Source organism: Ptychodera flava, chromosome 15 (assembly GCF_041260155.1).
Source record: "Ptychodera flava strain L36383 chromosome 15, AS_Pfla_20210202, whole genome shotgun sequence".
Taxonomy (NCBI): Eukaryota; Metazoa; Hemichordata; class Enteropneusta; family Ptychoderidae; genus Ptychodera; species Ptychodera flava.
In genome coordinates, this window is record NC_091942.1 from 38,970,538 (window position 1) to 38,993,981 (window position 23,444).

The 23,444-nt window shown below is 35.0% G+C and overlaps 1 protein-coding gene across 14 annotated transcripts in view; it reads left to right on the forward strand.

The window, feature by feature from the left end:
• Positions 1-23,444, forward strand: part of LOC139152140 (RNA binding protein fox-1 homolog 3-like) — a 109,475-nt gene that overhangs the window by 37,699 nt on the left and 48,332 nt on the right. For 3 of the 14 annotated variants that reach the window (XR_011556579.1, XR_011556581.1, XM_070725241.1), the window contains exons 1-2: positions 7,599-7,802; positions 8,132-8,245. The exons of 5 other annotated variants lie outside the window; for them this stretch is intronic. Coding sequence is in view for 2 of the 9 variants with exons in the window: in XM_070725241.1 (XP_070581342.1) it covers positions 8,240-8,245 (6 nt within the window). In the remaining 7 variants the exon portion in view is untranslated. Of the gene's footprint in view, positions 1-7,598; positions 7,803-8,114; positions 8,246-9,829; positions 10,340-21,199; positions 21,676-23,444 lie in introns of those variants that run through there. 6 more of the 14 variants (XR_011556580.1, XM_070725240.1, XR_011556575.1 and 3 more) reach the window with 5 other exon arrangements.

Below are 23,444 nucleotides of genomic sequence, written 5' to 3' on the forward strand. Positions count from 1 at the left end.
GGAAGAATAATAGTTTTGGGGCGTGGTCATGGTCATGGACATTTTGGACAAGACAAGATTATCTGATAGCCAGTCATTTACCATTTGAATCTCATAACTTTAGCTCATTGAAAATTTGTCACAATCTTATTATAAATCTCTCAAACAAGACCTATGCTGCTGTTGTGCCCTGTCACATGATTCATGTATCTAGGCTTACTAATCAGAAATGCATTTAGACTACAAAGCAATAATATTGTTGGGATTGCTTCTTGGAGTTGCTTCTTGACACTGGTGTAAATTTATACATGTATTCTGTGTGCAAAACATTGAAAAAAATGCTTTTCTGCATTAACATGGTTCTAAGATTCAACAATACTTAATCAGAATGTTTATGAAATGTATGTACTTTTTAAAAGTATATACATATACGTGTATATTGTATGTACACATGTACATGCCAGCGTACAACAATTTGAAAAAGATCTTGAAGTATAATGAGTGTATAGCATGTTCAATGACAGGGATTTGTTCTTGATGTGCTTGTACATCATCCAATAAATCCATTGATATCCATTTCTTTTTTTCTGGCTCTTGTTGCTCTATCTGGCATGTTATTTCCCATAATGCACTTTGGTGGCATGTTGCCAAAACTAAGGCTTGACACATCACAATTTTTAATATGATAAGGCTGTTCCCCCTATCATTCGCCAATAGACAGAATGAACTGTTCCCCCTATCAGTTGCCAATATAGACAGAATGAGATGTTACAAGGCGTGACTGTGCATCTTATGTCCTTCTGTCAAGATGGCCATCTCTTGAGACTCCTGTTTGTTAATTGTTGTAGATTATAAGTAACAAGTCATTAATAAACACAGGATCTCAGTGTTTGATGGAAAGATGATAACATTCACCGTGGGAAATCAACTTAATTAACATTAATGAAAACTGTCAACAGCAAGACAACATATGTGCTCTGTAAGACTTGTTCTACTTCATTATTATTCCAAGTGAATTTTAAGATTCCAGTTATTGATTTCAATCAACATGAACCGTGTTGAAGATGTGTACTTGACCATTTAAGTACTTGCAGCACAATGAACACATCTCTTGGATTCTATGCTCATTTATTTATCAAACTCATAGATCTTTGTCCCAGTCGGCTAGCTTGTGATGTTATCCCTGGAGAACTGCAGACATTAAACAATATATCATTGAAATGATAAATAATGAGACAGAGAAGTGATGTACAGTCATTGGGATTCAATTCTCACTTGTAGTGTGTTGCATTATGGGAGCCTAGGGATTACAACTGGTTCAGATCTTATAGTAGACTGTTGTAAGTTTTAAAAAATGCGCTGTACCAGCAAAAATACAGTATTAAGGTGAAAATATAGTGTTTGAAAGCATCATGTTTCATGTTGGCTATATTATATTATTCATCAATCAATATTAATATGATGAGTTTGTCCTGGCAGCCTAGCAAACCTATTCTAGTATATACCGTACATCTACATGGGACAGCTATAGCCAACCTAGTATAGTATCTACATGGGACAGCTAAAGCCAACCTATTCTAGTATCTACACTGGATAGCTATAACCAACCTAGTATAGTATCTACACAGGACAGCTATAGCCAACTCTGGTCAAATATCGACATTGTGTACAATTTATTCTGGATTCTGTAAGTTTCACTTATATGCACTGTTTATGTATAGAGGTGATTTCACAAACGAAAGCTCACTGAAAATAAATGAAAAGTATAGAATATTTCTCCACTGTGACATTGCTGAGGTACATTTATGTTCTAGTTTTATTGTTTCTGTGAAACAATAATACGAAAATTTCAAGCAGACAATATTTCTGTAGAATTTTGATGACCATATCTGTGTATATTCATTATGCACAGATACAGATCTGCCATACTTGTCTTATATTTGTATCACTCTGAACCAAAAAATGGTGGAAACACTAATTATGAAATTGTTAAAATATCACCTATGTAGAGACGAGATAAAGCAAAATTTATCCCATTTTGGAATATTTAATGCTTGATGTAGTATGAGGTACACACACAATGGCTACAAGAGACATGGCATGGTATTTGCAGCAAATTCATAACAGTCACTAATTTCATAAAATTGGGATTACTTATTACTTAATCAACTAATCTCCATGGAAACATCTCAAGTTTTACCTTAATAGTGGGATTCAATAAATATGATTACCATGGTGTTTAACTTTGCCCTATTTTACCTATGTTTTTTGCTGAAAATTTGACTTTTTACAAGGGAATAAATTAAGTTAGAACATGCCTCATGGACAGATATTCTTACTCTCAAACTTTTACAATTCTTTTCCGATATACCACTTGTGGGGGTTCATTTTACAGCTCTTGGTATAAGAAAACTTTTCATCAGCTTAGTATTTCAAAATTCGAAAATTTTATTTTTCTCCATAGAGTTAACACAGGGATGGCAGCCATTTTGAATCTTAGATATCTGTAAATCTTGGGTTATTTGTTTCTCTAGTATCAAAATTTGTATGGTGACCTCGATATTAATTCTTGATTTTGAAAGAGAATGGTGGAAAGATTCCTTAAGGAAAGTTTGAGCAAGAGTTTAAGTCTTTCACTTTCGAGGCGCAGACTACCTTAAAACCAGCAGAACACAATAAACCTGTATATGGAGGATAAATATTAATTATTCATACAACAAATCTTCTTGTAATCAAAAGGTACGAGTGTCTGCATGCATGGCATGGCATGCAAAACTCCATGAATGGAACAAGTTACTTGTCTTGTTTACAAAGTCTCTGTATTTTGTTCAACTTAAATGGCAATTTTGAAAATCCATCCTCACCTACCCTAGTATATTATCATTCCGAGCATTTCAAGACTCCTCAAGGGTAGTCCAAAGGTGAGGCTGTGGTAGTCCGAGAAATAACTTGTGCCTTGAAAAAATGTGAATGACGTCAGCACAGTAAGAAAAGTATTGAGCAGATGACATTGCCAGATGGTGTTTAGATATTTGGATAGTATGTATTTTTATTTTAGTGAGATGCTAATCTGATATCTTATCAACATCTACCATGGCAGCAGTTTCAGTGAATTGCGTTGTTGAAAACACTTCCTGAGGACTGCTTTACTTTTGTAAAGTTTAGACCCAGCCACCAATCTGATAACAAAGCATAGTAAAGATGGAATGAAACAAAACGTGATAGTGTTTGAATCATGCTATCAAATTTTGCTCCTGAAATGCTTTATTCCTCTGTCCACGTGCACACTTTTCACCATTGAATCACTAAATGATGTTATATTAGATGAGAAATATTGAGCATCCTTTTTGTGTAGAATTTTTTCCAGTTTAGTTTTGACTTACTATTCAGTACAGTATATAAGAGACAATTACTGATCATTTCCTGTTTGAAAGTGTCAGAGAGATTACTGTGAGAATACCATCTTCTTACCCAACTGACTTTATGGTTTTAAAGTTTGATGTATACTCAATAGTCAAATAATTTTCTAATAACTGTTTCTACTATGGTATGAGTATGTCATAGTGTATGATGCTACTATGCACCATTCTGATTGGACAATGAGCTCATTCTACTGACGTTAATATATTTTTTTAGCACTAATAGCAGTGCTAAACGGGCCCCTAAACCAGCACAGGTGATTAAACCAATGAAGGGGAAATTTAACTTGCACAGAATTTTTTGGGGGTAATAAATAAAAAAGATAAATATATGGTTAATTAAATAATTAAGTAATCCTAACTTATGAAAATGCTTGTTGGAAATGTCTCAGGCACTGAATTTCTGTTTGATGTCTCAGACATCCGTTTTCTGTATTTGGGGATTAAAGTGACGACAGTACCCCAATAAGATGGCAGAGACACATAAGTTGATGTATTATAATAGCAAAACCTCTGCCACAGGCGGATGTACACAAGAATGTGGTACAATTCACTCCATATAGCACTCGTCTATTAGCTCATACTACCCATATATATCGCACATTGTGCCAAAACCTGATGTATACTTGCTTCCTGCAGGGGTTATATCGTAATTAGACTTTAGTGCGGGATCTTTTGTCAAAGTATAGTTTCCAAAGGAATGGAAACTGTGAAAGTGTCAGCTTGGAATTACTCAGTTACTAATTATTATGTTGTGTGGAAGTTAAGTGCATGACTTACTTATAGAGATGATGAGTGTTGTCTTTCAAACTATGTTCTCTACTATCATGAATAATGTTTGATAAACAAGGATTATGGCCTGGATTTATATAACTGATATTTACATCAGTTTTATTGATAATTACTGTTTATTTTCAACCTATATCTGATGCTATCTCGATAATTTGACTGTATAGAATAGTCCTTACTGTGTCGTATGTTCATGATGATAAAAAGAAAACAATATTTTGTGGTCACTAGCTCCTCTCATCAGCAAGGATGTTTTTCTTAGGCTAGCTGTTTTAAAAAGTAATTCAGCACAACCTTTTAATACAAGACCTGCTAATATACATGTAGCTAGGGCAAATTAACAGAATTTTTGTCAGTTACCTTACTAGAATATAAAAACAAATTACTTCCAATATTGTATCAAATTACTGGATATGATGAGATTTTGGGGACAATTTGTAGCTGGAATGTCAGCAACATCATTTTGCATTCCAGTGTGTTTTTAACAGGCCTCTACTATTTGAATGTCTGCTCTACTGGCTTTGCATTTTGCAAAGCTAAATGACCCCTACTGGTGGATGTACTGTCAGGTTAATAAAGTGAAGACTGCACGGTGTGATGTACTTCCAGGGTAACACCCTAATTGTTGTAACCATGAAGTCATAGGGGAGGCATCATGGGACAGTGGTTAGGATACCAAACTCACTATCAGAGGATGGTGAGTTTGAGATCTGGTAAGTCAACAGTGAAAGACTGTCTGTCTGAGGAGGATGAACTCTATGGTGTTGTAGCCTAGTTACCTCATCATGTATATTTGATATCTGTTGGTTGGATAAGGGATGTAGGAAAAAAATGAAGCCATGAAGAAGATTGTCATCTCAAAATAATTAGCTCATCTTGTTTTCTAACTTACCATATCTACATGATATCATTTCAGTGCTATAAAAATATAACTCTGTACATATAGGTATATTCATGTGTTCACGATGTTTTGATGATCTATGAATAAAATGCAACATTATAAATGTGCACAAGCATAGACCTCACAAGAAAAGAATTTGTGCATCCTTGAATAAAAATTGTAAATGATCTAGTTTAACTCCAAACCCCATTGCCCACTGCACTGATGCCATACTTTTTGCTACTTTATACTCTACCATACAAACATCTGAAACATTACAATACTTGTTTGTATTTTTGCTCCCATATCCTTCTTTTCATAATAATTTTACAGAAGACAAACCAGTTCAGAGGATGTATACACGTATGTTGTTACAAAGATTAAGATTTTCTATCCAGGGCAAACAAATTCAAACAGGCCAATGTATGCAATGCAAATTGTAGTCTGCAGTGACTCAGCAATGTCACTGATCATGCAAAGCAAAGTTCCAGATCAAGTGAAGCGAAAATAAAATAGAGAGAATGTGGCCTGACCTGTTGACCGCCAACATATTAGTAATGTTGATTTGGTATCTGGAATTTGATCATTACCATTATCATTAATAGACCAAATGAAACCAAAATAGCATGTGGCAATGAATTGAGGAGTAGTAGAACACTGTGGCCATACTTCACAGCGGTAGAAGGTTATGGGTCCCAACCATCATTCAGATGGCAATTTATTCTATAAGTTGTACATTTTGTGATTAAGATATAGAATATACAACTCTTACCTTTCCCATGGACAGCTTTGTTGAATATTGTTGCTGCACTTCCATGATCACTGTAAAAACAACATTCCACTGAAATTTCAGCATGATTCATTTTATTTTGTGGTACCATGAATTTTCAGATGGATAACTGCATCTTCAGTATCTGTAGAAAGTTCAGCCAACAATTCAAGACATGTCTTTTAAAATCAAGGTGTACCAGTAATCACAATCACATCAGATATTTACAACATTCTCATCCCATTACCACTACCATCCAACCCAAATCATCCCCTTCAACGCTATTACCACCCAACCAGAAACACTGTCACAAAGCCAATACACTGATACATGCCCCGTCCAACACCATAATTGTAACCACAAACCTCAAAACCAAAAACACACAAATCTGACACTGGTATGGTATAGGCAGTACCTCCTTTAAGTGCACAGCTGACAACCCAGGTGGTCACATTTCACTCAGATAAAGTTTTAATGTTTTTCCTTGACATAGGGTTAGCTTATTTATTGATCAAAGGGTAACTAAATTGTGATTTGATGGCAGTGTTTTGTGATAAATGGCCACAGATAGCTAGTGGCTTGCTGCGTGATAAATTTGATAGTGTGCACATTTTCTGTTTCCTCGGTCAGATCTAATTTTTGCCTCTTTCTGTGTGCATATTATGATTCTGATACAGTAATTGTGAATTGATAAGCATTGTTTTGATATTATTTACATTTTGTAGCAGTTTTTCTGAACTGTAGGGGAAAACCAAGGTGTTTGTAGGATATCTTGACACTTCCTCTCTAGCCTCACATATCAATATCCAAACTTACACACCTGTACATTCAGATTAGTTACTTTACAGTGTCTCTGCAAGCCAAGTCACCATATCAACATCCACATTTTTATGTAGTCTCCATGGACAACACAAATATCACCAGCTGCTTTCAGACATACTTGAATCAGTTGATTTCAACCTTTTATAGAACACTTGTAGTGATGTATGGGATGCCAGTGAATTCTTTTGTTTTACACTGCGTTAATTTGGCTACAATACAAACAGCTATTTTCACTACATGCAATTATTTTTCATCCTCATGCAGAGCTATACAGGACAACTTTACTCAGTGGTATCTTCAAAGGAACACTTCATAGTTTGTTGTGATTCTTCTCCATTCATTAACTCATCAGATTTTTTCATCTCATAATATTCAAAAAATTTGTCTATACTTTGCTGAAAATATAGTTGGTGTATGCAGTTCACTTTTAGTCGTAAAAGCTGCTCAGACATCAGTGTTATAAAACAACAATCCACTCTCATCTTCTACTAAGAGCTTGCAAATGAAGTTCTTACTTTTAAATCCCTCAACGTATATCTAATGAATGGCCGCAAGAGGAAATCAGTGAGTGCAAGCTAAATGGCTAGAATCTGTACATGGGATAGAATGCAGTGCTTAGTTCCTAGCTGACAAATTTCAAAACAGTAGGTTGCAGCTTAAAATTCGCCGTGATGCAACTGGAGTGAAAATCAAGCACCAGGAATCTGATTGTTTTGAATTAAAAGATGCTTATTTCAGAGCCTCTGAGTTTGTGTAATCTCTTCCTTGTAGAATATATTAACAATTTAGATTTAGAGTCTTACAGATCTGGGGTCGACTTCACTTTAAAATCTGTCTGATTCATAATGATAACAACCCAGTGCTGTTTTCAGCTAATTTGCATATTGCATTCATTCTTTTAAGCTTATCACCATAAACAGTGAGGATACATCTGTGTTTTAATTTCCTGCCGAGGCAAGAGCAAGAAACTTATCTTTCACTACAGGGTTAAAAAACAGAGAGTAGTTTCATATCCTGTTGAGATTACAATCAAAATGTCGTCAGTTTTGGAAACACGGATGTAAAGCTGATGTTGCAGGCAACAAAAAGTGATTAGTTGTCCAGTGAAAGAGCTTGACTGAAAGTTTCTAGACAGTTAGAGGAGGTAATTCATGATACAATTTTCCAGTTATCATTTTTGTGCATTTCATTCTTTTTATGCTTTTGTGTTAATGTGAAATAATAACATGCACTTGTAGCATAGATTTCACAAGCTGTTGAAGATAGAAAGATGAGGTGATAAGCAACTTAATATTGTAGGTGATGCTCAGCCCAGTGTTAAATGTTTGACATTTGAGGCAAAAATGTGTGTTATTCTGCAGCCTGTAAATGCACACAGTAGGAGTCCCCTATCAAGGTTTCCAGGCCTCTCCATATTTAGCGTTCAGTCTAGTCATGTGCCACCACTATCATTACATGTTTATTTTCTTCCAGAATAAGACTAGGAGTTCTAACAAATAGTTCAATCTCTCAGACCAACTCCAATTTTCTGTTGAATTTTTCTGAAGACTTCTCATTTCTTCGTTTGTCAGGATCACAAGAATGTCGGTGAGTTAAAATGCCTTTGCTGTTTCGCATGCCGTTTCACTATGTAAGTGTCTTTGCAGAGACACTCGTCAAGATTTATGGCAGAGTTCAAATTTTTGTGTACAGCATCAGCAGCCATTTGTGAAAGGTTAGACAGGCTTATGGACCAATACCAAGCCGGCCAAACTGACCAGCCATGCTCTTAATTTTTCATATGTCATTGCAACGTGTTGGTCGCTTAGAGAAATAATAGTGAGACATTAGACTAAAGCAACAACAAACATGTAAAAAATCCATCAATCACGGATGTGATCCGCCTTAATTGTCTGGGCCAGATGCTGGTCAATTTCACTGTCAATAGACCAGCCACATTTTGTACACTTTTGTTATCATCTGAAATTTGTCAATACAAGAAAGTGACTGTCATATGTTAATAATTTCAGACTATATTTCCTTATAGTACCTCCATTTTGCTTGTGTGAAATCACTGCAGTTGTGTGAGCCGGCAAGCTCACCGACACGGCTATTGTGAAAGTTTGTGGTTCTTTATTGTTATCAAAGTAGAGTTAGATGATACCATTTTGAGGGTTTTTACTTTAACATTGAAGTTGAAAACTGTTACAATGGCTACATCTCAGCTTAGCGTAAAGCACATTTCATGTGTATTCCTATTGAGATAAGACATCGCCAAGGAACCTGGCAAAATATTGGTAACATTCATTTCATGAAAATTTGAGATGGTTGATGACGTTATTGAAAGTGTATTTTTTGATCATTGCAGTGCATCCACACGTAGGACAAACTCTTTTATGGAATGTGTAACTCAATCGCTTTGTTCTAAATTCTACTGGATTACAGATTCCTAGTCATTTTAGAGTTTTCACTCTGTTTGGTATTTGAGGTCAGAGATATAGTATGTCATCTACTTATATGCTGAATACCAGTGACAGTACTTCACATTCATCTTAGTAAGTTGGTGCAAGATTTGCTGTCTGAAAATCAAAGTCTGGAAATAATGACATTTCTTTCATTCTCAAAATTGTTACCATGAACATTGCAAATGATTTGGTACATGGTCTTTTTTGTTAAGTTTTTCCTTACATAGAGGATTTCATTAGAAATAAAAACCTTTCAATCCATATTTGATACTCAAGCAAATTATTTAGTCCATGTTGTCAGACAATCCTGCTCTTCCAAGACTTGGTTTAAACCTGTTGTTTTAAAGTCTTGGCATGAGTCACATTACAAGAAGATAGGCGTGTCAGCTGAAATGAGGATTGATGAGAAAATGGTAAACAATACACATGTGAATGGCAAATTTTTGAAAGACAGTAAATTACCGCAGTCAAGGATAATCAGAAATATTTTACTTCAAATAATTGTAGGTCTTTAGAGTTTTTCTTATAGTCAAAGTGATAGATTCTGTCTTTTAGAAGAAAAATATGATGCTGTCACATCACCATTGTAATTGATAGCTCTATTGTTTGGTTTGGGTCAGTTTTCATAATGGAACCTTCTTTTTAGTATCTACGTGAACTTATGCCGAAGCCACGCTATCACCATTTATGAAACCGACCATCGACCTCATTAATCTGTCTCTGTTTTAATCATCTGAAAAAATGTATTTATAGCATAGCATAGAGTCTTTTGTCTCACAAAGAGAGTAGAGCTTGGCTGTGTTTGTAAATGCCAGTTCTAAAGCACACTCCTGTCACCGTCATTTGATGCTAACGGGATCACCAAATAGGAAATTAGCGAAGTAAGCATCGATAGGGGCCACTGAAAATTGAACTCATCCCGCTGGCATTGGTCAGCTGTGTATTGCTGGTACATGTGTTGTTGCTATTTATGGTCTGTGGCAGAGCAAAGAGATCTAAAGAGCAAGAACTAGTCATCTATCTCTCAGTGTGTGTGGAATCTCTAAGCCATTGTTTCTCAGCAGTCAGACTTCAGAAATTAACCCGCTGTTGGCGTTTATCTGACCAGACTCTGAGTTCATCAGCAGGACTGTAAACTAAAGTGTGTGAAGGCATTCTGTTGAAAACTCTCAACATCTGTGCCAGTGTCATCATGACATCTGAAAAAGAGTTGAAAACGTCACATTCACCACTTAGCGTGAGTATATCATTTTGGTTTCATACCAAGATTGAAAACGGCAATTTTTCGTCACTAGATAAGGCTGGTAGTGGCTCTTGAGTTCGTTCATGAACGTTTTCCATTTTATGGCCACTCAGTAAAATGTAATGGCCGCCACCATATAGGTTACACACGAGTGGAATGTTCTGTAAATTTTAGAAAGAAAGCCCATGACGAAGAGGCTACAGGAGCATCTGTTGACGGTTGATACAACAGCCTGTCGCCATCAGGAGCACCCAAAGCAAATTTTAGATGAAGGGATAAAATCGACACCTAAACAACCATGTTTTAAATCTTTGTTGGAAGTAAATTAAGTCCTTCAGCATAATGCATTTCCTCCGCCATCATCTAAACAGTTGGATGTTTATAACACATTTGTAGAAGTGGAAGATTACCGATGTGGTCATCACCACGTTGGGTGTTTGTGATGACCTTTTCTTTTGTACACTGTTTCAATCCACACAGTGACGATCTGAAACCTAAGCTGTCTGTACCATGGCAATCTAGAAATAGGAATGCCTAACAAACTTAGTGTTACGATAAGAACATGACCCTTGGTATGCCAAATATCACACACGGTATAGAAGAGCTAGTTCATCACTGTATGAGTATTTCCAGCATCTTAGACTGTCAATGGACATGCATGAATCGTTCCATCGAAGCCTGTAAGTTGACCACTGAATAACTGGAGCAGCAGATCCTGATTTGGTAAAGGATGTGGTTTTTAGGCTGTGGACCTTGCATGTTGCTGTTGACTCCCTAAACTATCATTCTTTGTTAATGTCTCAATGGTTATCCAGTTGTATTTATCACTGAACAACATTTCTACTCTTTGCCGGGTAATTTTCCCAAAACTTTCACTTTTTTAATGTACATGATGATTGACAAGGCACTGCAAATTCAATGTTTTATCAGGAAGAATCCTTGTTTTGTTTAGTCTGGACTCAACAAAGTAGTCCTGTTCTTCAGTTTCTATCACAACTCAGGGCAAGTACTTTTCACTCTGTGATATTTTACCAGACACATTTTTCCATGTTCACATGATTTAGTGTTCCGCTCATAACGATGCCATCTTGCATTCTGTCACGTGTACTTTAGGGGAGAACCATTTGATTTCTGGGGGGGGGGGGTATGGAGGAACAGGGTATGGGAGCAAATTTTTTTTTCCTGTCAGAGTGACCAGCAATTTTTTTTTTCTACTGTCAGACCTGCATCAATTTTTTTTTCCAAATGGAGTAGCAGTGCAAATTTTTTTTTATTGGTCATCAAGTTTGTAATGCGTTGTATATAAGGGAGCCGTCATTATTGACGGCCTGAAACTCCGAAATTTCGAGTGACCCTCCCCCCTTCACCAACCATGATGAATTTGAGTAACCTTCCTCTCTAACTCTGAAATTTTGACCATTCCCCACTTAGAAAAGTTAAATACCAATACATGTAATTGTAAAATTTACAAAATACAGCAACAGTAAAGACTCTTCAAATCCTGATGTACCCTGCTAGACTATCATCAGCTATCTCATGATGGTTCAAAAAAGGTGAACATATCAAAATGAAATTCAAAGTTTTCAAAGTCACAATAAAATAAAGATATAAAAGATCACGCAGTATCTAATCATATAGTATATTGTTTAATTTGGATGGATATTATGACAGGGTTTTCACTAGGATATCTGACCGGGCAGAATTTGAAAGTACAGGGGGAGAACATGAGAGAGGCTTAGGGGGAAAGTGTCACAGGGGCTTTCCCCTATCTTGCATGGAAATTTTTAAGATATTGATGTGTGCAATGGTGCAGTCTGGTGCAATCTGAGAGGTTTTTTTAATTTGTTTACTAAGTGAAACTGTTAGAATACCCATAGGGGGAGAGCACGAGAGGGGTTCCCCCTCTCGTATTGGAAATTTTGAGAAATTGATGTGTTTAATGGTGCAATCTGAGAGGAGTTTCAGTTTATTTGCACTCGGTAAAACTGTTTGAAAATGACATTGAACACTGATATTTTTTACATTTTTTGCATGATCAGTTTTTGAGTCACAATATTCAACAACCAACAATGACAATACAATTTGTGAAAAACAGTTCTGTTTGCCAGAGACTGAAGACAAATGAATATACAGGAACGGAAAATCTGTGACCTTCTTGTGTCATTTCTACAGCTGCCAGCTTCTAATGAAAAGCCTGAATATGGTATGTTTGCGATCCGGTGTTGTGGTCAGAAAAACAAGGCTCACACATTGTATTTCATTATATTTTGTTTTTCCTCAATTTTTCTTTGTCAAGGTACATCTTTCTAACAAATTTATATTGAGAAAATAATATATTGGCTTTAACACTAGTTGATTGACTCCTGTCTTGTGTTTTAAATTTTCACAATTTACAGAAGTCAAATAGTCCCCTTTAGATAGTGCCTATGCCATTGAGATATTGCAACAGAAATCGTGAAAATGATTTCTTGGGTCAGAAAATAGAAGGAAAACATTGAGTGTACTGAGGTGTAAAGTAGACCCATGTAGTGCATGCTTATATCATAAGTGCTGGGAAAAGAAACATAAGAATTGCTTGTGGTAAAAACATTTGCGCCGCCTATGGCGGCGCGCCGGCAAAGAATACATGAGAATAAGGTTTCCAAATTTTGCTTATTTCTGGTGCATTGTGACAATTTTTTTTTCTCTTCTGTCTGTTATGACAATTTTTTTTTTCTCAGGCCATGACAGGATCAATTTTTTTTTTCTTCTCTCTCACCTGGTGACAATTTTTTTCTCAAAATCCTCCATACCCCCCCCAGAAATCAAATGGTTCTCCCCTTATACCATATCATGTTACTTGTGCCATCAAACCATGCTTTTGAAACCTCAGTGCGAACTTTCCTGGAATTTTAAAAAATTCTGTCAACATAGATTAAGTTTTATCCTAAAATCCTTTGATGATCATGACGAGGTTTTCCTTGCAGGCAAACACAAATGATTAACCTTTCTGAATTCCTGTATTATTAGATGAATTCCATTATGGAACAAAAGACATCAATTTCCTTTAGGAAAATTCCATCATTAATTTCAGAATTAATATTTTTGCCAATGGCAAACGTTATTTACAAGTGGAGCATAATAGTCCTGTAAATAATGGCATATGATACAACAATTAATATCTCTGGTCAATATCTGGCTGACATTAATATTTTCAGCAGACTCAGAGATTATAGTGTTGGACTGTATACTATTTTGCTTCTTCTTAGTAGGGCCTGTGTCTACCAATTGAGAAGGCATTAGAACGATAAAGGGAAATATCCAAGAGTATGACTTTTATGTCACAAAAACTACAATTTGGCTGATAAAAGCTGACTTTTATGTCACAAAAACTACAATTTGGCTGATAAAAGCTGATCCCCACGATGTATGTCCAGAAAATGATCACTTCTTTAATAATTTCCAAAGACCAAAACTTATAAATTTAAGATTATAATGATGACTTGTAACTGTACAAGTACATATCACTGATGTGATGAGAGCATACCACACCATGATGTACTGTGTCACAGTTCACTACACACCAATATGTTCATAGCAATAATGTGCTCACCAGGTAGCCAGAGGCAATGTGTAATTTCAATTATTGCACCATGTCAAGGGACAGGACTCCATATAAAGTCAAATTTGCAGAAAGTGATAAAAAATGTTGGGCTTTGAGTTTAAAAAGCATTCTGTTTGCATACGGGTTCGCAGAAAGTTGGTTTAACCAAGGGGTTGGAAATGAGGAAAGGTTTTTGTCAGAATTTAAACGACGTTGTCGAGACATAGACAACCAAAATTGGCATGACAAGATTCACAGTTTTAAAAGATTATCCACCTACTCTCTATTAAAAACCACGCTTTGTCTTGAAAAATATTTGAGTATTGTAATGAAACCTATTTTCAAAATGTATCTAACTTCATTTCGTATTTCTTCACATTCTCTGAATATTGAAAGGGGCAGATATGACAGTGTGAATGAAGACCAAAGAGTCTGTACATGCAACAACATTTCTATTGAAAACGAATTTCACTTTCTACTAGTCTGCCCACATTATACTGATCTAAGAATGAAATATATACCAGAATATTACCATCTTACACCAAATATTGAGAAGTTTGTTTGTCTTTTACGAAGTGAAAACGTAGAAATCATTCGTAATATCTGTAAATTTTTATTTTATGCCTTCAAAAAAAGGAACGAAGAAGTCAGATTTGTATAAACACAGTTTGCTTTGTATATCAGTGAACATGTACCTATGACCAAACATATACTATGTATTTATTTTTCTGTAACACAAATGGCTGGTGGCCTAGAGTGAGAACAATAAAATCTTATTATTATATGTTCATAGCAATAATGTGCTCACCAGGTAGCCAGAGGCAATGTGTAATTTCAATTATTGCACCATGTCAAGGGACAGGACTCCATATAAAGTCAAATTTGCTTAAAATTATAATGAATATTACATTCTTGGTCAAAAACAGTATATTTAAAAAAGAGCGTCTCTTTTGTTTCACTTTTTTCATAGAATGAAGTCTATCAATGAGATCAGCACAAATTTATCATTTCAAATTGTCCATGAACTTCTACAACTTGCTGATAAACTTTTTTCAAAAGAAAATAAACTCATAAATAATTGTGTTATACACAGGAATGCATTGAGATCCTAGTATTAGCCAGAAAAGTTCAAAACTTCTTATAAGAATTGAATAAATTGATGTAGACAGTTCACATCAGTTATGTAAAGATAAAGCTTTACATCAGAAAGAATTGATTTCAAGAACTGTTTCTGTTTATCCTAGCATTAGATGCCTATATAGTAATTAGCTATTGTTCATGAAGTATTTTCAATTTTAACTGTTATAAAATCAACATCAATTGTGTTCTTGAATTTCAGACTGATATAAAACCTGCTAATAAAATAATTTGACCAGTATAGTGGTAGTAATGTTCTGTTTGCAAAGTCTATGAAATACATGAACTAAATATGATAAAGATGTCAACCAAAGTTTTTGTAAAGTTTTCTAGAAATGTTTGTACAGGATTACAAATTCTAGAAAATCAAAGACTGCAACTCCTCTGACATTTTTGTATGTGTTATGTCAAGAAAACAATAAAATGCCTCTTAAAACTGATACTGGAATGAACTGTCAATAAATTCAAACTATTTCAATATACCGGTATGTATATGAAATAGGATTACCATACTGTGCTGAACTTAATGTACTTGTACTGTACTGTACTTGTACTGTACTTAAGGATGTGCTGTAGTGTACACTGTAATGTACTTGTACTGTACTGTACTTGTACTGTACTTAAGGATGTGCTGTAGTGTACACTGTAATGTACTTGTACTGTACTGTACTTAAGTTTATTCAAATGTACTGTAGTGTACTTAACTATGCTGCACCGTATTGTACTTAAGTTTAATCAAGTGTGCTGCACTGTGCTCTGTGTTCTGTACTGCACTGTGTTGTGTTGTAATGTAGTGTAGTGTACTACACTGTAGTGTACCCTACTGTGCTGTTGTACTCTGTACTTTAATACATTATCCAGTGTACCGTAGTCTATTGTAGTGTATACCAAGGTTTTCAGTTTTCTATAAAAGCAGGTCTACCGTCCATGACCATTAACTACAGTCAGCTTTTCACATGATTTTGATATTGGCACTTTCTCAATTGTACCTGCAAAGGACAAGGATTAAGACAAAAATGTTTGCCAAATTTTAGCAAAGCAATTGTCACAAGCTATCGTATCCATGTTTCAAAGTGGAAAAGCATCAATGGTATTGACTTTGTAAAAAGGTAGGTACATGTATGCTTGCAGATTTCCGCTTCTTAAAAGAGAGCAAAGAAAAAGGGTGAAAAATATCTGCAGTTTGGTTAGTCTGCCCTTTCTGTACAAGGTATGTTAGGATACAACTGTTAGTGATCCTATCGTCATTTTGTAAGGTTTTTACACAAGTATAAAAGCTCACAGCCAGGGGATATTCATGTCACTGACATTTTTGAGGTCTTGAGGGGATTAACAGAAGAAGAGAAACAGTGACAAGTGGGTAGTTTGGAAAAAAGATGAATTGCCTTAGGCAGATGTTTCCATCTCAAAGCAGAAACCATTTATCATATTTGAAACGTAATTGTGTATTGAGAGATTAATTAAAAGTGAACAATAGTCCACACACCTGCTACAGGCTGTAACTGTATGCCAATAGTGAGATGTTTTGTGTGATCTGCCATCTCCTTGTGGGAGTTAATGCATTTATGTGTCTTAAACATCTGTGTCATATAAGAGCAGCTAGAGGGATTTAAAGAGGGACATGTTTTATCTCAGGTGTCCAGAGATTTAAATTCCAGTGTCTGGAATGTACCTTGCCAATATTACTGACCTCAATTCAGATTAAAATTCATGTTCAATTTCAGGTATTTCTTTTCAACTTTTGCATGCAAGTAATACATATTCAAAAAGTGATTGACTGTCAAAATTGTACTGAATCGCAGAATTTTAGAGACAATTTTTCTAGGAAAAGTGCAATCAAAATAAGACAAAAATTTTATGTACATGCTGCTGCTCAGGGCGAAAATATTAATGTTTGTCATGTCAACATTCATACACTACTAGAGTATTCTATGGTCATGCAGGACAAGGGCTGTCAGTTATGAACTTCTGCTATTAAATGAAATCAGCAAGCCAAGAAAGTCCTGGTGATTTTTGTGAATGTCATGAAAGCATGGCATTACTTTTGTATCACATCATGTTTTGAGTGTGATATGATAGAAAAACATGTGTGGCTTAATCTTTGAGTAAAGTAAAGCAAGAATGCCAAGTCTCAGTTTGATTGACAGTAGAGTACCGGTAGTGGGAACGAGCATTGGACTGTACGTATTTTGAACATTGCCACCATCTCACTTCCCTGACTGTGATGGGAAAGCATCTCATTACAACTTGTAATTACACAGGAAAGCTTTAGGTTACAACATCTGTATCTCTGAATAGCTGTCTGAAAATACTTGCAAGTCAGTCATTCCAAGTTTTGACACTTTCCAACTTTTGACCCAGGCTATTTTTAGTGATTCACTGGAAACCAATCGCAGCAACGGAAAAGCAATTACCCACATGGCCATTTGTCATCTAAATACTTGAGTTGACTCATCGCTTTGAAATGTCATATAATATCTGATATTATCAACACATCATGCCTAACCACAGTTAGCCTTCAAAATTGTATGTATGATGTATACCTCAATCAAAATTCTTTGCCCAAGTCATTATAAATGGCATGTCTACAGTTGAGCTGCCAAAGCAGCATGTCCTATAGAGGGCGCCATTTCATTATTCTGTGAGGCCATACAGAAAAAGGAGTATACTCTTACATGTACGTTCAATAGTTATTGATCAATGATCAATTAGACAGAATAAAGTTTACCGTACTTCATTTTTATTTCCAAAAAGAAATGAGCAAAGATAATGTCACACCAACAGTGTCTTACCGATAAATAATGCAATTTTTGTCTTGAAAACCTGTCAGGTAATATAAAATTGAAAAATATATGTTGTGATTGTAATAGATAGAGGGCAGTTTACTTTCTGTCACAGTTGGAAAAAACCAGTAATTTTTATTCATTACATCCACTTTTTAACATAATGACCGATGTTATTACGATGGGGTTGAGTGGGATATCGGACGGTGAACATTTTCCGTAAATGACAAAAAGTCAAAAACTGCTGAACAGACTGTGTTGATAATTGGTACAGATGTTTGGACTAATGTCAAGGTTCCGATTCCGAAAAATGGTGCCAAACGAATCAGTGGTTAGATAGATATGGGAAATTGTTGACCCCCTTTTTCAACTAATTGATTTTAGGGGCCTTCCATATGTGTATTTTTGGAAGGTACACCAATCCTGCATTTTGGACTGTTTTATGAGTTATGGAACAGAAATGTGTGTTAGATGAATGCTAGAAACATGGAGGATGCACTGAATGGAAGTATCAGAGATTTCCATGCTCTTTTGGGCATCAAAAGCGATAAAAAACATATTTCATATTTTAGATTCTCACATTTGAGATGACCCTAGGCATTTGTAAAGTCAACATCCTTGAGTCAATATACAGACTTTGACATTCCAGAGATGAAGTATCCAGGACCTCACATGTTATAGTCTTTACTCTTAACCCTTTCACCACCATGGTATGGCCCAAACCCACTGTTATCAATGGTGAGTGTGGACCTGTCTACAGGGAATTGGGGTGAACAGGTTTGACAATGAAGTTACAAGTTTTAGGGTAGTTATCAAGCTAGCACCAGCATCTGTCCTGAGCATCTGTCCATGTGTTTTCACAGGAAATTACAGGGGAAAAAATATTATTTGAGAAGTTTCTCTCCTTTAAATAGAAGTATATTAAAATTTAAACCTGTCATGGATGAATTGCTCTCAAATGATCTGAAACATAGTTATTGGCCATAGCAAGATTTATGTAAAGTTCATGAACTTACACAAGGTATTAGACAAAAAGATGACCATGACTTTGCTGCCCTACTAGATCATCTTGCCCCCCTTGCAGTAACTCAGTTCATTCCTATCTTAGCTTCAATTACTACTTTCAACATTTATTTCATTCAGATTTCCTTAGCTTAGTGTATAATTTGTAATCTTAATTACTGTCAACTTAGCTTTACTACACTTATTCTAACCTCATTATTCTTACACTACTGTTATACCTAATAACCACAAAAATTTCAAGAGATGCATACATGATTGTCAAACAAACCTTTTACAAATATGCCTTCTGCTTTTTTCTCCATATATATATACATGTCTCTTTTCTCTTAAAAATAGGCTTAAAATCGCAATGTGAAAAGTAGTCTTTCAGCTATATGTTGCACATTGACTTCGTGGTCTGTCTAATTCACAGTGAATGGGGTTGTTGATAAATGCCAATAATACTAGGCGGTCATTATGTCCAAGCGCCATTGGCGGTATTTTTATTTTTTGCTCAAGCTTAACTTTAACAGTTTTCTAAAATCTGAATAGTAAGTACATAGCAGTCTGAATGCAGTTTGACTGTTAATAATCATGCAATAACAAACCATTTCAAAAATTAATAGAGGAGTCATTTATTTGTAGCACAGCTACAGATTTTCTATGTATTCTAGTAAACTAACAATGCAGAGTACATAATATGCCTGATGATGAAATACAGTATGTAGGGTTACAATTTGAGCAACTAATGAACAAGTCCGGTATCTCTCTAATGAGAATTACAAATGTGTCAATGAAATTTATTGCATTGTTTCAGGCCATTTCTGATTCATTTCCCAGCATTTTAACTCTTTAAATTTATAAGGAGATGGTTAACCTCGCTGATGTATCTATGTATGCATTTGACAATACTTCAACAACTTAATAAAAATGCATCCAAGAATATATTGTATAACAAACCTTGGGATTTATTAACACAAAATGAAAGCTGATTATGAATTTTAATTAAATTATGCAATCTAGGATTTTAAATTTTATTCATTAATTGTTCTGACATTGATAAACTAGAATAGACAGAGCTAGCGATGAAAGTGACCACCCAGACATCTTTGAATTTTCAAAATGGCTGCCTAAAAATTATCAGAAGTGTTGGCGTGATAAATGTTAAAAGCTTTACCCATGATTTACAAAACTTGGTTTTGCTATTAGTGCAGAATTGTAAATTATTCTACTCCTGACGTCACATCTCGTCTTAGTCTCAAAATCTTGTTCACTTTGTAAAGGCTGAGGAGACCTTTAACAATTATATTTCAAATTTAGTTTAATTTTCATCTATGTTAAATATTCTTCTTAATACAAGAAAAATGTTTTCAAGCAACCATGTTTCAAATGAACACAACAAATCAATTTTAAACCTTTTACAATCGACTGTTCTTTTTATATCCTCAATATGTACATACAAATTCAATATATGAAAAGTGTATTTGTCTTTATGTGTGATACAAGTGAATGCAAAGGCCATTCATTGACCTTTGCCTCAAGGTTACAAATTGAATTTCCTCTCAGCTATTTGCTCTGAAAAATCTATATTGTAGGTTAAATGTATGTCATGTGGTTGTCTGGCATGTTTCAATTCATGGAAATACAGCAGATTTTGTCAAATGAGATCATAGAATTTGGTCGTGAAGTGACTCAGTGGGCAATTAATGAAAACCAAATTACAGTATAGATGAAAAAAATTAATTTATGTAGCTCTGTGTATATTATTAAAGATGCATTTGGATAAATAACACTTGTAGTTCAACAACGGATAATGAAAAATTTCATCATTTTTATGATTATGATACATACACACACACTTTTACTTAGATACTTCATCCTTGATTTGACCAAACTAATATTTGGTAAAATTGTGTACCACCATATATCTGTAGATCCATTGATTTCTAACAAGCAGATCATCAGTGCAAAGATTTGCTATTTCTGCCTCTGAAGGTTTACTGCATGTGTGTAGTCATAGCAACCATTTCACTGACATCCTGTTCATTGATAGTATTGTGATAATTTTCTCTGGAATCTGGAAGTGAGGCCAAGAGTGGAAATGATTTTGACACAAAGGTATTGGTTTCTCTACCAGTCCCCAAATTGAATGCATGTTTTGACTGCAGACTTGGTCAGAGAGAGATGCCAATGTCTGCAACACAGCCCCAGAGTTTAGATTTTTCCATTCTACACGTAGGGGGGAAAGAGAGCAGGGCAGGAATGACACATGATTGACAGCACTAAACTGGTCTCATTGGAGTTGAAGACTAGAAATGAGGAAACTAGAGGTGCTTGAACACCCAAGTTAGTGTGTGTGTGACCATCAGGCTGTGTTTCAGTTGAAATAATTGGCCAAGCACTGTAATTGGAGTAGTTATGCTATTAGTTGGCTAATCAATTTGCCTTTGTAGATCCAGACAAGCTTTCATTGCAGGCTTGATTCAAATCTTTGTTACTGCAAAGAGAGTTGTTAACCAAGGTGGCAGTCTCATCCACAGTGAACACCGATTTGAACTCCAATCAGCTAGAGGTGTGTGCCAATTTACCATTGGACACTTTGCACAATTGTTCTACGTGTTTTGCATTTTGCCTATGTGGGCTGTTCATCAGAGGAACTTGATCTAGAGCAGATGTTGTCTAAGAAGAATCTGAAATTGCTGAAAGCCTTGATGTGTGGTAAGAATGGGCAGCCGAGTGGAGCCGTAAATCTGCCTATGTTGTCCTCTATGGCTGTTTATCCTGACTCACTTGTCCAGTTGATTGTCTGGAAAAATATGATGAAGGTAATGAATATTATGTCAGTTTTCCTCATCCTCATTTTACAATCCAGGTTTGTTTGGGATTTATAATCAAAATGGAATCGGTGAAGGGTTGTGTTCGAAATCAACACATGTTGAAACAGGTTCATCTACTTTCAGTTTTTATGATGTATTTTTCCATCTCTTAAAATGACTTACCAACTACTTTTGCAAAAAATTGTTGTGTTGTGTTGTGTGCTGTATCTGTATATGCTTGCTCTTTGTTCATATGTTTTATGAAGAATACCTGTATACGTACAACTTCACAATATGGTTAGATCTCACATACGTATGTTCTCTCGTGTTGTCATGCAGATCTGTCTTTGGTTGTTTCTAAGGGAAATTTTGTATATATTTCACTATAAGTATATATTTGAGTATTGTATAAATCAGTTAAATGGTAGAATCCATACAAAGAATAATCAACTATGCCAAGGATTAATAATTTAATTAGAAACATCCAATTTAATTTTTAACTTGGATGTTTCATCAGATTGATATAAAATTGATTTTCCAGAAATGTAAACAAACTGTGCTGATGGAAGCAAGTTCATTGTATTCTTGAATACTTAATTTATAGAAAACATGAAATATAGGGCAAATAGTATTAGCAGAAATTAATTTGCCAGGAAAAGTAGCAGTTTTAGGTTATTATTGAGATATCACCCAAATTGTATCCAATTCACTTTATTTGTGATCTTAGAATAGATTGTATTCCAGAAAAAATTATAACCAATGAATCATAGAACTGCTACGCTGTAGTTATTTGATATGGTGTCAATGAAAATCCTACAAAAATGATTGGTTTCATTGTGTTTATCATTTGTTATATTGTATTCACATTTTATCTGCTGAGAAATTAATGTAAAAAGAACATTTTTGTACGAAATATTTTGACCAAATAATGTTAATTTTCATTTTTATGAGTGAGACAGCAAGTAAACAATCATGGGCACACACCTGGATGTCAAATTTTCCACACTATCGGTGGAATCAACCCAAATTTATTCCTTAAATCAACTGCTTACATTCCTCAACTGGCAGTAATTTAATCAACTCATCCAATCAGAGAATGTTATTTTCCAAGAGTCCATTACAGTACATTGCTCTGCCATAGTTTGCACATGTACCAATGCAATCTAATTCCTACCTGTCTGCTTTGAAACAAGCATTTCAACTACATACAACTGACCATTCACTTTAAGTCCTTGATTAAAACATAAAACTGTAGTCTATGATTAAAACTTCCTAGGATTAATTTACTTAATGAAATATGGTATTACACAATAATATAAGATGGATGTAAATAAGTGAATGACAGACTAATCACATAAATATTTCAATTAAAATGATTTTAAAATATTTAATTGTATTTGTCATTTGGAAGCAATATTTTTAATCATCCTTTGTAGTATTTACTTCAAATTAACTGAGTTCAAAGCTGCTTATTTTCTACTTAACAAAATAAGTTATCTTTAACTTGCTGTACATTGCTGACTTCTAAATTTCTAAATTTCTATATAAACAAAAGAAGCTAACCAGCTAACCAATCAGAACAAAGCTTCCAAAGCTGTACTGATATTTTTGCTAAAGCAAATCAAGTCAAGATAATAATTATACCGTCATACAGTACAGCTTCCAAGTTAGAAGTCAACAGAGTACATGAATGTGTTTTCAACAATTAGAAATCTTTTTATTTCATTGACCCCCATATGTATCCATATGCGTGGAATAACAGAGTTGAGTAACTTTTG